General features: G+C 35.3%; 3 protein-coding genes across 20 annotated transcripts in view; 2 read left to right on the top strand and 1 right to left on the bottom strand.

The window, feature by feature from the left end:
- LOC127854938 (uncharacterized) overlaps positions 1 to 4,160 on the top strand; it is a 13,565-nt gene extending 9,405 nt beyond the window's left edge. Inside the window, exon 5 of the mRNA XM_052390109.1 lies at positions 736 to 4,160. Coding sequence (XP_052246069.1) covers positions 736 to 4,058 — 3,323 coding nt within the window. The 3' untranslated portion in view covers positions 4,059 to 4,160. The remainder of the gene's footprint in view (positions 1 to 735) is intronic.
- LOC127854951 (ras-related protein Ral-A-like) overlaps positions 1 to 13,487 on the top strand; it is a 226,443-nt gene that overhangs the window by 90,016 nt on the left and 122,940 nt on the right. The window lies entirely within an intron of this gene.
- The window catches only part of LOC127854948 (transformer-2 protein homolog alpha-like), a 191,774-nt gene that overhangs the window by 108,729 nt on the left and 69,558 nt on the right, over positions 1 to 13,487 (bottom strand). The gene's annotated exons all lie outside the window — the stretch shown is intronic.

Genomic DNA, 13,487 nt, shown 5'->3' with positions numbered 1-13,487 from the left:
ATTAAGAAGGATGGGAGAGTCCACTAGGCATATATGGGTTAATCCCTCCATCTGTTGTCTGTAATTTGTCGTGCATCATCCGCCGTCTGTCGTTTACTTATGAAACTTAAGCCGTGTTAACACTCTAGAGACCACATTCATTGTCAAATATTCATGAAACTTGGTAAAAACATTGTTCCCAGTACAATCTCGGCTCTGATTTCGAACCGGAATCACGCGCGGTCAAAAGTTTGATCTATAGGACAAATTAGACGGTCAGTTTCCCTTATATAGACATCGTAAGACAATTTTAACACTCTGGAAGTCACACGTTTGGTCTAAACATAATGAAAAAAGCTCAAAACATTTGTTCTAATAATATTTCGACTGTGTTCGAAAATGATATTCGTACGTTGAACAAATTTCCGCCATGGGGTTTGGGAGTTTGCATTACATGTTTTCACTTAAGCCATGTTAATTCAGTAAAGTTAATTTATTTACCCTGAACATAACCAGATCCCTAACTGTATTATAATGCCATTTCAGCAACGATTAAATTGATTCTGGATTAAAAGGAAGCTGAGAAGCCATATTTATTTCTCAAACACCATACACACTGCTTAAACGGTTCAGTTCCTTCGGGTCTCAGGGGAGCGGCCTAGTGCCTATGGCCTCTTGTAAAATGAAACCTTCAACACCGTATTCTGTTTATAACGAGCTTTATTTTTATTAGTATTATTATTGCTATTATTTCAGATCTTTTAAGCCGATTGATCGACCATTACCGTGACAGTGTTATTTGCGTACCCCTGTCTACATTGAACCCCAGTCTCGATATCCGAGTACAAGAAATATATGCCAATCAAAAAATACACAAGATGAAAATTGAAAAAGATGGTGAACGCGTGAAACAAGAACAAATATACAAATATAGAGATTGCTTTTGCGGAGAGTTTAAACGTATATATTTACAAGGTGAGCCTGGCAGCGGAAAATCGTATTTTGCTGCCAAATTAGTTCACGATTGGTGTAATGTGCATGCGCCGATCGTGAAATCTACAAACGAACAAATGATGTTTGGTGACGTTGATACCCTTCAGAAATTCAGGTTTCTGTTTTTCATCTCGTTGCGCGATTCGAGAGAACAGACACATGTAACGCAGATGATAAAAACCCAGCTCATCTACAAAATCTACGCAGAAGACGCATGGGAGAGTGCGTACAAACTGGTCTTAAAAATCATGAAAAATGTGATGTATCTCGTCGTTCAAGACGGTCTCGATGAGTGGCCTGGTGAAGAAGTTCTGCCTTCGATGGACGGAATTCCTATGGACCATTGCATTGTGCTCACAACTACTCGACCATGGAAACTCGCTGATGAACGAATCAGAAATTCACAAATTGACATTCTGTTTGATCTAGAGGGAATAAGCGATCCTGAAGAATTCAATGAAAGGATACTACGATGCCTACTTGACGAATCAGCTGATATAAAAGCAAGCGTGAGGCTGTTTGAAGAATTCCTCAGCAGTCGTAACCTTGAGTCAATATCATCTTCGCCCATGCTGAACACTCTTGTCCTCTCTACCTGGGTAGATGATAGAGCTGAGCGTCTCACCGGATCGTCACTGTGTGAACTGTACACTACCCTGCTTGAAAATCTGTGTAAAAAAGCTAACCCACAAATAAGTTATTTCGATCGAAATCACACATCACCAGTAAACTGCTTTTCTCGCACGATGTATATTAAACCAAACATGGAACATATAGATGCCATAGCCAAAGCTGCGTTCTCATTTTTGTTTTCAAATGAAAAAGAATCATCACTAGTGTTTTGCGACATAGACTTGTCGGCTCATTTGTCTGAAACTGCAAAGCAGTTTGCACTCGATTCAGGAATATTATCTAAAAGAAAAGGTAAAAAATGTACTGATCAGACTTTGTCGTTTGTCCATAAAGCCATCCAGGAATTCCTAACTGCTTTTCATATCCATAGGAATGCAGACGTAATTGATGACGTCATTTCCGGATATCTCAAACGCCATGACAATGAATATTGTGATATGTCTCAAATGTTTATATTCCTGTGTGGCTTTAACATCTCGGCAGCGAATAAACTGTCTTCAATGATGAATGAGCTTGACGTGTATAGCGAATATTGGCATTATTTCCAAGACTGCATTATCTCGGGTTATAGGGAGGCTGTAGCCAACAAGAACACTTCAATACACCTACATCTGAGTCACTTTTACTTCAGAAGTGATAATGCCGAAGATTTGATCCAGATCTGGACACTGAACACTTCACGTGCTCGATCTTTAAAGGTAAACGATTATTCAGACATGCATGTAACAATACGTTCACAAGACGCCGTCTCCAGATTGTCATGGACCTGGGCCTGTTGCTTACTTACACGTGAGGATCCTGAGCTCTCAACACGAGACGATGCGGAAGGAGTCAGATCGTCTACATCTTGTATCGAGTTCGACTTGTCATCGTGTCATAACCTCGAACGGCTTGATCTCGGGTATGATGTACCCGTGCTACCAAATGCACTGGTGGGTCTGAAGAAGTTGAAACATCTCATAATGTATTGTGAATGTGAAGCGCTTGACTTGTCATCGTGTCACAACCTCGAACGGCTTGAGCTCAATGGTAGGAATTTAACCATGCTACCAAATGCACTGGTGGGTCTGAAGAAGTTGAAACATCTCATAATGTATTGTGAATGTGAAGCGCTTGACTTGTCATCGTGTCACAACCTCGAACGGCTTGAGCTCAATGGTTGGAATGTAACCGTGCTACCAAATGCACTGGTGGGTCTGAAGAAGTTGAAACATCTCACAATGGATTGTAAATATAAAGCGCTTGACTTGTCACATTTTGAACAAATAGAATCAATTGATATCTCCAATGGAGTAAATTTATTACCACTCTCTATTAATAATTATAAAACTCTTAAATGTATTGAAATAGATACAAAATATGGCGGACTGGATTTGTCAATGTTTGAAAATTTAAATTCCATAACTATCAGCAATGATGTGAAAGTATTACCGAAACCACTTCTCATACATAACAAACTTACTCACATTAAATTGCGAGGGTTTGATTTCAACCATGTTGACAATAAAGCCATTCATACATGGTGTCTTCTTAACGGTGCTGATCCAGTAATATGTGCAGACTATACTCCAGTACTGCCCTCCATAGAAGACATTGAATTATGGTGGGTCACGTGTTCCTCCACCTGGCTACGCAGTCTGTTAAACACGCTGTTGACTCTCGATCATAGGGTGACGTGTTATCTGTTTCGCTGCATCATAACTGCACTCGATCATGAGGTGAAGAGTACGCTGCGGGGCAGTGACATGTCATCATGTGAGGAGGATGCAGTCAGCCAGTCAAAAACATGGATAACAACGGATTTAAACAATACATGTGCATTCGATACCGATGATGAATCTCCTGGTTTATCGGGGACTCTGCATAGCCTGAATGTCAACAATCTGAGTCTGCGGGGTACGTATGGTCCTTTGAACGTGCATCATGTATCGTCGCTGTCACAGTCACTAGCATCCCTTCCGCAACTTGAAACGCTTACAATTCATTTATCTGTTTATATCGACCTACAGCTTCCTCCATCTCTGAAGCATTTGACTGTCTGTTATGATGCATTGTCTCCATCAGAACTTCGCCATCTGGTGAACAAACTGTGTGCATTGACTCAATCGGTTGAGTGTAGATTGGAATTATGTTGTGGTAATAAAATAACAAAAGACACGGTAAATAACATTCAACCAGAGGAATACATTCCCATCCAACAGGAACTCGAAGCTCTGAAGTGTGTTAAAGTGAAACGATTTCGAATATATGACCGGACACCTAACACCTATTCATGGTCTGATGATGCATGGTCTGTACGTGGCAGTGTTGTTGATGATGGTGATAACAGTGATGGTATCGGTGAAGATGAGCTTTGTAAAAGCGATATAAACGGGATTGATAATGGCATGCTCAATCGCATATCAATGAGACTTCAGATTAACTGTAGTAAAGAACAAGCCTTGATAAACTGAAGTAATACATGAGTCATGAAATTCATATTTACATAGTCATCATATATTTCCGGAATAGTTTGGAATATTGTGTAAATACGTATTATTAAACAAAAAATGGTTTGTGCAGTATTTTGGCTCGGATACCAATGCCACTTCTGTTAAAGATCCAAATCCATGAACAAAGTAATACATGCGACTAAATGACACCAATTTGATACTAAAATGTATGGTGTACATTTCATTCAAAATATAATAAACTGCAAATACACTGCGTGCATACTTGACTGATTACGTGTATGAAATGTGTATTACATCTTGTGAAGAGGTAAATAGTGTGCAGTTGTAAATGATTCCCGTGTGAATACGATGACTAAATGCTGAATACGATGACTTAATGCCATTTATTATTGTTAATGTAGTTCTAATGATTATAAGATTCTGATGCAAAAGTAAGTTCAGCTGAGTTGTTTTACATGTTATTTATGATGATGCTGTTGATTTTGATGATAATATTAAGAGCGGAAGAATAATGATGATAATTGATGACGTTTGTGCACATGATTTGGCAAGAATACCATAAACGACGACAATGACTGTGCTGTTGTTGTTGAAGCTACTGTACATTATTACGATGATGATGATGGTGATGATTACGATAATGATCATGATCCTTATTATAATAATAGTGGCGATTATGAAATGATGATGAATGTTATTATTATGTCGATGGTGGTGGTGATGATTATGATGTTGATGATGATGATGATGATGATTATGATGAAGGCGATGATTACGATAATGATAATGAGGAGGAGGAGGAGGAGGACGACGACGACGATGATGATGATGATGATGATGATGATAACTATTGTTAAAGTTATTACTAAAATTAGCAAATATAAATGGCGTCATCGCCTGTCAGTTGAAATTTTTCTTATTAATATATGTATTTTAATCCAGCTCATATAAAAATTTATAAACCATTATTCAGAAGATTTATTTTTTACTTCCAGCATTTTGTATCTAACCGCCATTTGCATTTCTCAGCCTTTGCATATGGTATTTTGTTTAAGAAATAATTCGTGTACGTTATAGTTTGTTTTCGAATAACCCAAGGCCGGAAGTTTAGATGCGTAGGGATTTAATCACGAGTGCGAAGCACGAGTGACTTGAAACCACGCATCTTAATTTCCGGCTGTGGGTTGTTCGACAACAAACTATAACGTACACGAATTATTTCGATTCTAACACGGTTTTGCTAAAGATTTATATAATGTATCTTATTTTTGGTGTACTATTTTATGTGAAGTTCCGCCCATACAAATAACTTTTGTCTGTTCTGTCGATCAGATCTCCGACTTTCATTCATAAAATACGCTGGTGGAAAATGTATCGGCATGTTTTGTTTAGTTACAGTGCGCGCTTTCAGTGTATAAGCTCCGCCCATAATTATTGCAGAATAACCCATAGACGATTTTTTTTCTTTGTTTATATAAAATTTTGCACGTGCCGTGTTAGAATAATTGATATATTTTATAGGTGATAATTAAATAAAAAAACTTGTAGTTGGTGCTGCAATTTTAATAGTTTAATCTGTTCTAATATAGAGCATCAATGTCAAAGCTTAACTGTTAACCGATTCCATGCACTATTTAATTGTTCAGTGGAGTAATGATTTAGAAATTTCTGACACCTAAATTATTGAAGGTATGATTTCATGATGTGGTACGATTATTATGGTCTTATCATAATATAATTGATACTTTGATTCTTAAAGCTACCTTGATATAATTGTATTATTTATAAGTAGTAGTATTATTTTCCAGGCTTGATGCTAAACCGTAGTACCGTTCAGTAACTTCCAACATTTTCTTTTGCATTCTGGTGTTTGATTGGTTGTCAATTTTCCAGCATCCAGTCCCAGCATCCTTAAGCCTATATAAGGCGCACGAATCAGACAATAGGAGCTAGTCATTGACCTAAGTTTGCACTCGCCAAGCTTTAAAACAGCATATTTTCCCAATATGAATCGCAAATCCAGGATAGTCAATGGTTAAAAATATAATAACTGTTATTTGCACATTTTCGATTATGTCTATTTTGCATTATTCAACAAATGTAACCAGTCTATTGACGAGATGAAAAACATAGTAAATTATTTTATTGATAATTGTTGTTGTCAAACAATCCGAGTTTCGATGATGGGAAACGATAAGAAAGCAATAAAGTTGTTATTTTAACTTATTGTTAGCGTCTGTTTATTCGATTGCCTTGGTACCGCTCTAAAACAACTATTGGTGCGTACAATGGCAATGCGCTCAAATGACCGTTCGCTTTAACCCATTTATGCCTAGTGGACTCTCATATCCTTCTAAATTGGATCAATTTATTTCCAAAATTAGGAATGTCTAGTATTTTTATTTCTTTATTTTGAATATTTCTTACAGAAATTCCTTTAAGCAAACAGCACAGACCCTGATGAGACGCCGCATAATGCGGCGTCTCATCTGAGTCTACGCTGTTTGCCAAGGCCTTTTTCTAGACGATAGGCATAAATGGGTTAAACAGGTCAAACGCCTTTCCCAAGGCTAAATAATTCCCCTTTCAAAGTTGAACTTTCCGAAGACGTTTTTGTTATGAAACTGTTACATGGTTTTAAAACAAGAGGGCCATAATTGCTATTTATCGTTAACCTGCTTTCACGGACAACAGATACTGAAGACTTGACCTGATAGAAGACACGAAATTAGTAGGAGAAAAGTAGGAAAGGCCTTAATTAACCACACAATGTGTCTATAGGGTAGGGATGCCACTTTATTCCCAAAAAGTGCGATCTTTGTAACTTATTAAATGTACTAATCAACACAATAAAACATAACAATATTGAAGACTCCCAATGATATTGTTTCATGAACATGCATTATAATCACAAAAAGAAACATTTATTTAATATTTTTGTCGTAGTTATAGTACTGGATTTTTAAGTTGGGGATTATTTAAAGTGGTTCATATATCGTCACTGTTACGATCACTAGCATCCGTCCCACAACTGGAAACGCTTACAATGCATTTATCTTTTTATATTGACACCGCTACCCTCATCTCTGACGCATTTGACTGTCTGTTATTATACATTGTCTCCATCAGAACTTCGTCCATCATCTGGTGAACAATCTGTGTGCATTGACTCACTCACTTGAATGTAGATTGAAATTGTGTTGTGGTAATGAAATTAAAAACAACACGTAAACTAACATTCCACCAGAGGAATACATTGCCGTCGAACAGGAACTCGAAGCATTGGATCATGTTAAAGTGAAACGATTTCGAATATATGACCGGAAACCTTACACCGATAAATGGGCTGATGCTGCCTGGTATGTCCGTAACAGTGTTGTTGATGATGGTGATTACACTGAGGATATCGTTGAAAATGGGGTTGTAGAAGCCTTTTTAGTCATTCCGACATCCGCTTAAAAGATATTGAATGCCTCAATTGCATATCAATGCAACTTGAGAAAAATTGTTTACCACACAATTAGGTTTGTACATTTAAATGCGTCTGGTACCAATTTGACTTCCGACCGACTGTGTTAAAGGGGCCATTTCACGCTTTGGTAAATTGACAAAATTGAAAAAAAAATGTTTCAGATTCGCAAATTTTTCTTGAAGTTATGATATTTGTGAGGAAACAGTTATACTGAACATTTACCATGCTCTAAAATATCCATTATGTGCATCTTTTGACGATTTAAAAACCTGAAAATTATAAAGCGTTGCAACGCGAAACGATTGAATAATTTGGATAATTTGGATAATTCTGTTGCTGTCGTTGTATTTTTTGATACTACGAGGATTGCATATATGACGTAAAAAATACATTAATAATTGTATAGGAGCGGATATATCTAGTGGATAGAGCGGTGGTTACTTTTTTTATATTCTTTAATTGAATTCTTGTTTTTTTACTGGATATTTTTAGACCCAATGTTTACATTGTTCAAAATAAAGCATTGAATGAAAAACTTCAAAACATGCCAAAATCTGTGAAAAGGTCCCTTTAAAAGTCAAGCAATGAACTAGTGAAGTAATACATGCGACTATATGACACCAGATCGATGTAAACATGTGTGTTCTACATTTCCCGAATCGTTTTATTGATCTGCGAAATAAATTGCATGCGTAATTGAATAATTACGATTATTGTAATGTGTATTTTATTCTTGTGACGAGGTAAATAGTTTCAATTCTTTAATTCCATTCTTTCGCATTGTTCATGTATATCTAATCATTATGATAATGAGATGCAAATGTAATATATTCGGCTGTATTAAATGTTCTTATTGTATAGCACAAGGATAATGATGGTACACAAAAATTAAGTTTGTTCAAATAATGTGACAACAATACAAAATACGACGACAGTCACTGTGTTGCTGTTGTTGCAGCTGCTGAAGGTGATGGTGAAGATATTGATGATGATGATGATGATAATGATGATGATGATGATGATGATGATGATGATGATGATGATGATGATGATGATGATGATGATGATGATGATGATGATGATGATGATGATGATGATGATGATGATGATGATGATGATGATAACGATTGTGATTATTGTTTGTTATAATAACTATGCTGGAGATGACAGTGATGATATGATGTTGATGTTTATTTTCATTAATATTATTATAATAAATATTATTATTATTATTATTATATTCTTTAATTCCATTCTTTCGTATTGTTCATGTATATCTAATCATTATGATAATGAGATGCAAATGTAATATATTCGGCTGTATTAAATGTTCTTATTGTATAGCACAAGGATAATGATGGTACACAAAAATTAAGTTTGTTCAAATAATGTGACAACAATACCAAATACGACGACAGTCACTGTGTTGCTGTTGTTGCAGCTGCTGAAGGTGATGGTGAAGATATTGATGATGATGATGATGATGATGATGATGATGATGATGATGATGATGATGATGATGATGATGATGATGATGATGATGATGATGATGATGATGATGATGATGATGATGATGATGATGATGATGATAACGATTGTGATTATTGTTTGTTATAATAACTATGCTGGAGATGACAGTGATGATATGATGTTGATGTTTATTTTCATTAATATTATTATAATAAATATTATTATTATTATTATTATTATTATTATTATTATTATTATTATTATTATTATTATTATTATTATTATAAGTGTGATGATGATAATGATTATGCCTGATGACCGCCCGTCTGCCTGGTAAACCCAAACCTGTTTAATACCCGCCGACTTGCCGAATTACGGCCCAAATGCCTTGAGAACCGCCTTTGTGCACGGTAATATTCCGCTTGCCTTGTTACCTCACACTGCCAACCTGCATTGTTACCGGCTGCATTTATGGTAACATTCCGTCTGCGTGTTAACATCACACTCGCTAGCAACCACCAACCTGATTGGTAACCGAGCCCGTTTATGGTAACCTCCTGTCTGCATGATAAGCTCCTCCAGCCTGATAACCGGACACTCAATCAAAGCATATCAATGTTACTTCACGTAAACGGTGTTTAAGAAACAGTGCTGGAACCGAATTGTGAAGGCCTTTGCAAACAGTTTGGATTCAGATGAGACGCCACAAAACGTGGCGTCTCATCTGGATCCAAACTGTTTGCTATTCTGATAGTATTCTTTGAAAAAGAATGAAGAAAATGCTTATTTTACAAATTCAGCAGACGACATTTTAGCAGACTACAAATTTCCCAGCATGCAAAGGGTTAAGAAACAGTCTTGACTTAGTGAAGTAAGGCGGGACAATCTCAGTTTTCTACATGTGTATGTGCATTCTATATTGACTGAACATATAGTAATAATCTGTTAACTTAATTGCTTGCATATTTATTAAAACAAGGCACGAGTATTGTAATTTTGATTAACATGTTGTTACGTTAATAAGTGAATACCAAATGGATGCACGTGTTGTTATGAAATGTAATTTCTTTTTGTTGATTTAAGCTCTAATAATTATGATAACTGGATTATATCGTTGTTGCAGCTGTGTTGTGTTAAATGTTGTATTTGTTTCTGATTACGATGATCATTATGATTCTGATTAAGGAGAAGGATGTCGATCGTTCATGATGGTGATGAGGATGATGATGAGGATGTTGGTGGTGGTGGTGCTGCTGCTTCTAATGATGATTATCATCATCATCATCATGATAAGGATAATGATGATCATGGTGATGGCGATGATGATGATGCTGATTATCCCGTTTCATGCAAATACAGACTTCTGTTTAATTCAGTACATTTTAAGTAAAGATGCGATAATCTAGAAAATGCATGTATAGTTGTCCTTATCAACAAATATTCCTAAATCTCATACTTTTGTCACCAGTTAGCTATAATAATGACGTTTTAATTATGGAAAACGTCCGATATTTATTTTTATAATGGTTTTATAAAACTTACAAAATACATTTATTGTAAAGAGAGGATGTGTGTTTGTTTCCGGCGTTATGCATACATACATACATGCAGTTTGTCCAAAAATCGGGCATTTTTCTTGCTTAATTTTATGTTGACTTTTTAAAAAGCCCTTTGCGATACCACAGGTTCAAAAGCTAGGTAATATCCCTCGCATTATCCCAGGTTCACTTCAAAAACTATATAATATCCCTCGCGTTATCCCAGGTTCACTTCAAAAACTATATAATTTCCCTCGCGTAATCACAGGTTCGCTTACAAAAACTTGATAATTTTCCTCGCGTTAACACAGGTTCAGTCCCAAAACTAGGTACTTTCCCTCGCGCTATCACAGGTTCATTTCCTAAACTAGATAATTCCCCTCGCGTTATCACAGGTTCACTTCCAAAACTAGATAATTCCCCTCGCGTCATCACAGATTTAGTCCCAAAACTGGATATTTTCCCTCGCGTTATCACATGTTCACATGAAAAACTTGATAATTTTACTCGCGTTATCACAGATTCAGTTAAAAATCTAGGTATTTTCCAACGCGTTATCATCCCCTAAACTGGGTAATTTCCTTCGCATTATCGCGTTACGTCCAAAATGACATTTTTTATTACGAAGCCGTCAACGTAGTTTAACTTCAACGGCAAAACTAAAATAAAATGTAAAAATCTGATTAAGCTCGTATTAGTTTTTCGTATTAAGGAAGTATAACAATTCAAATAAATTCAACAATGCTACTTCATTTTTAAGTCAAATATCACGTGAATGTATATTAAAATACATTGTAATGTCAGACAATATTTGCAATACAAAGACATGTATTGTCTGTGTAAGCCTTCAAATGCTTGCATGCAATCAAATTTGCTTATCCTAGAATTTTATTTTTGAAACATAATTGCCAGTTTTGGGTGGAGCTGTCTAACCCAGGATTTGATCCTCAACAGAAGGGTTAACGATGGCATTTTGCATTTGCATATGGAAAGTTTGTATAAACGAAAATAGCATTAACTACATCACCATTACCTAGAATAAAATATCTCTCATATAACATTAAATATTGTAGTCGGATACATATTACTTAAAAGTAACTACGAAGTAGGTTACTCCCAGAGAATGTGTTCTAGTCTCTAAGCTACTTTATGAAACCTAAAATGTACGTGATTCAAAAAATGTCATTGTAAAAGTACATTATTCGTTTATATCAGTTGTTGAATTATTTCGTACTGGAACCATTGAACTTGTAAATAAGAATTGGTTGTGAAAGGAAAAAGGGAAAATATTTGTCCATTCATAATTTCTTTCAGTAGTGTTTAATTATAATGCCACTTTTGTTTCATTAGCATTTTAATCCAAGCTTTTTTAGTACGTCGTGTATTGGCCATTCCCATATTCTGCGCTAAAAAAACTTTAAAAGGTGGTAGTATAAAATGTGTTACCTGTTTTCTGTCAGTTTATTGCATATCGCGAGATATGAATACCCCAAATATGGACTTTGTTTACCTTGGTGTAATATAAATTCAATTTTCAGATATGTATTTAGTATTTATTTCATTTTATGTAAAATAAATACAATTACTATGTAAAAGTACGCATACATATCGAAGCCCTGCCATATGGCATGAATAAAAAATGATGCGTTCATTCCCTGTACATATTGATTCGTAATGGAAAAAGGGCACAGTAAAAAGTGCTTGTTACATATTTTTTTCTTGGGAAACAACAAGCAATATTAAGACATCCTTCCAAAAATGATTAAATACAAGTTTCGATATTTATCATTTTAGCCACAATTGAAAATATTCTTAACATAACGTTTTAAAATTAATCCTGTTTCGTCTTCAAAATATAAAGTGTAGAAATAATTTAGGTTTTCAATATGTTATTAAATAACGATATAATTCATGTTTTAGTACTGCAAGTTTGCATATATGGGTGTTAAAAATCGTTATGTCCTGGTTGGAAGATTATTCTCCATTTAAGCTATTTTGTTTTGACAGTCTACTATCTTATGTTGATCTATATTATAACGAATTCTTAGCATCTGAAAACTGTCTTTATTCAATTGATGTTCCCTTTTTGTTTAAATATCTTATGTTGATCTACATTATAACAAATTCTTAGCATATGAACACTTTATTAATTCAAAAAGTTCAAAAACAACATAATATTATTATACAATTGAAGAAATATTTCATTTAGGCGTGTATCAGTTCGATCATTTATAACAGTTGTATCACAAGCAAATGGTGACTTTTTGTTCTATGTTATTGGTGTTTATATCTTAAATGTCATTATTGTTCAATGCACAAGTGCTCAAGATCACATCAAGACCATAATTCTTTGCACTTGTTTTCCAATCACCAGAGAGCCTTAATACTAACTCCACTAGCGTTCATTATTGTGAGATGACCGGTGGACCAGAAGCAGCATCGACAGGCTGTCATTTCTGTGTGGAGGTGTAGCTAGTACCGTCTGGCGTATGGGTTAAGGGGCGCAAAAACGCCAATCTGTTAATGATGGAGTACGGTCATTCAAAAATAGATGTAATTTTTTATATAACGATATCATAGGCTTGAGAATAGTGAGATTTTAATGGGTTTTTAAAAAACTTCCGAAAGGAAATAGCAGTGTTTTTCTTTTCAGCAATTGGACAGTTCCTGGACATATACCCCTCAGAGATGCTGCAAACTGTTGCATTTTTCGATACTTTTATAATGCATAAACTGGTGTGTCCTAAATGCAGACGTACGATAAATATACAACCCTAGTGATCATTTATAACGATTCTTAATGCAACTGATCAATTCCTCAATTAAGAAACCACTATGCAGTATCAAGATTTTGACATTAGTTTTTATTAAAATAATGTTCTATTCAAAAATGATTATTGAGCTATAAACAATCATTTGGAGTTCAGGTTCTAAGATATTCAACAGCGA

The sequence above is a fragment of the Dreissena polymorpha genome, chromosome 13, assembly GCF_020536995.1.
Source record: "Dreissena polymorpha isolate Duluth1 chromosome 13, UMN_Dpol_1.0, whole genome shotgun sequence".
NCBI classification, from domain to species: Eukaryota; Metazoa; Mollusca; class Bivalvia; order Myida; family Dreissenidae; genus Dreissena; species Dreissena polymorpha.
Note: the sequence above shows the minus strand (reverse complement) of the source record. Positions and strands in the feature narration are given on the sequence as shown.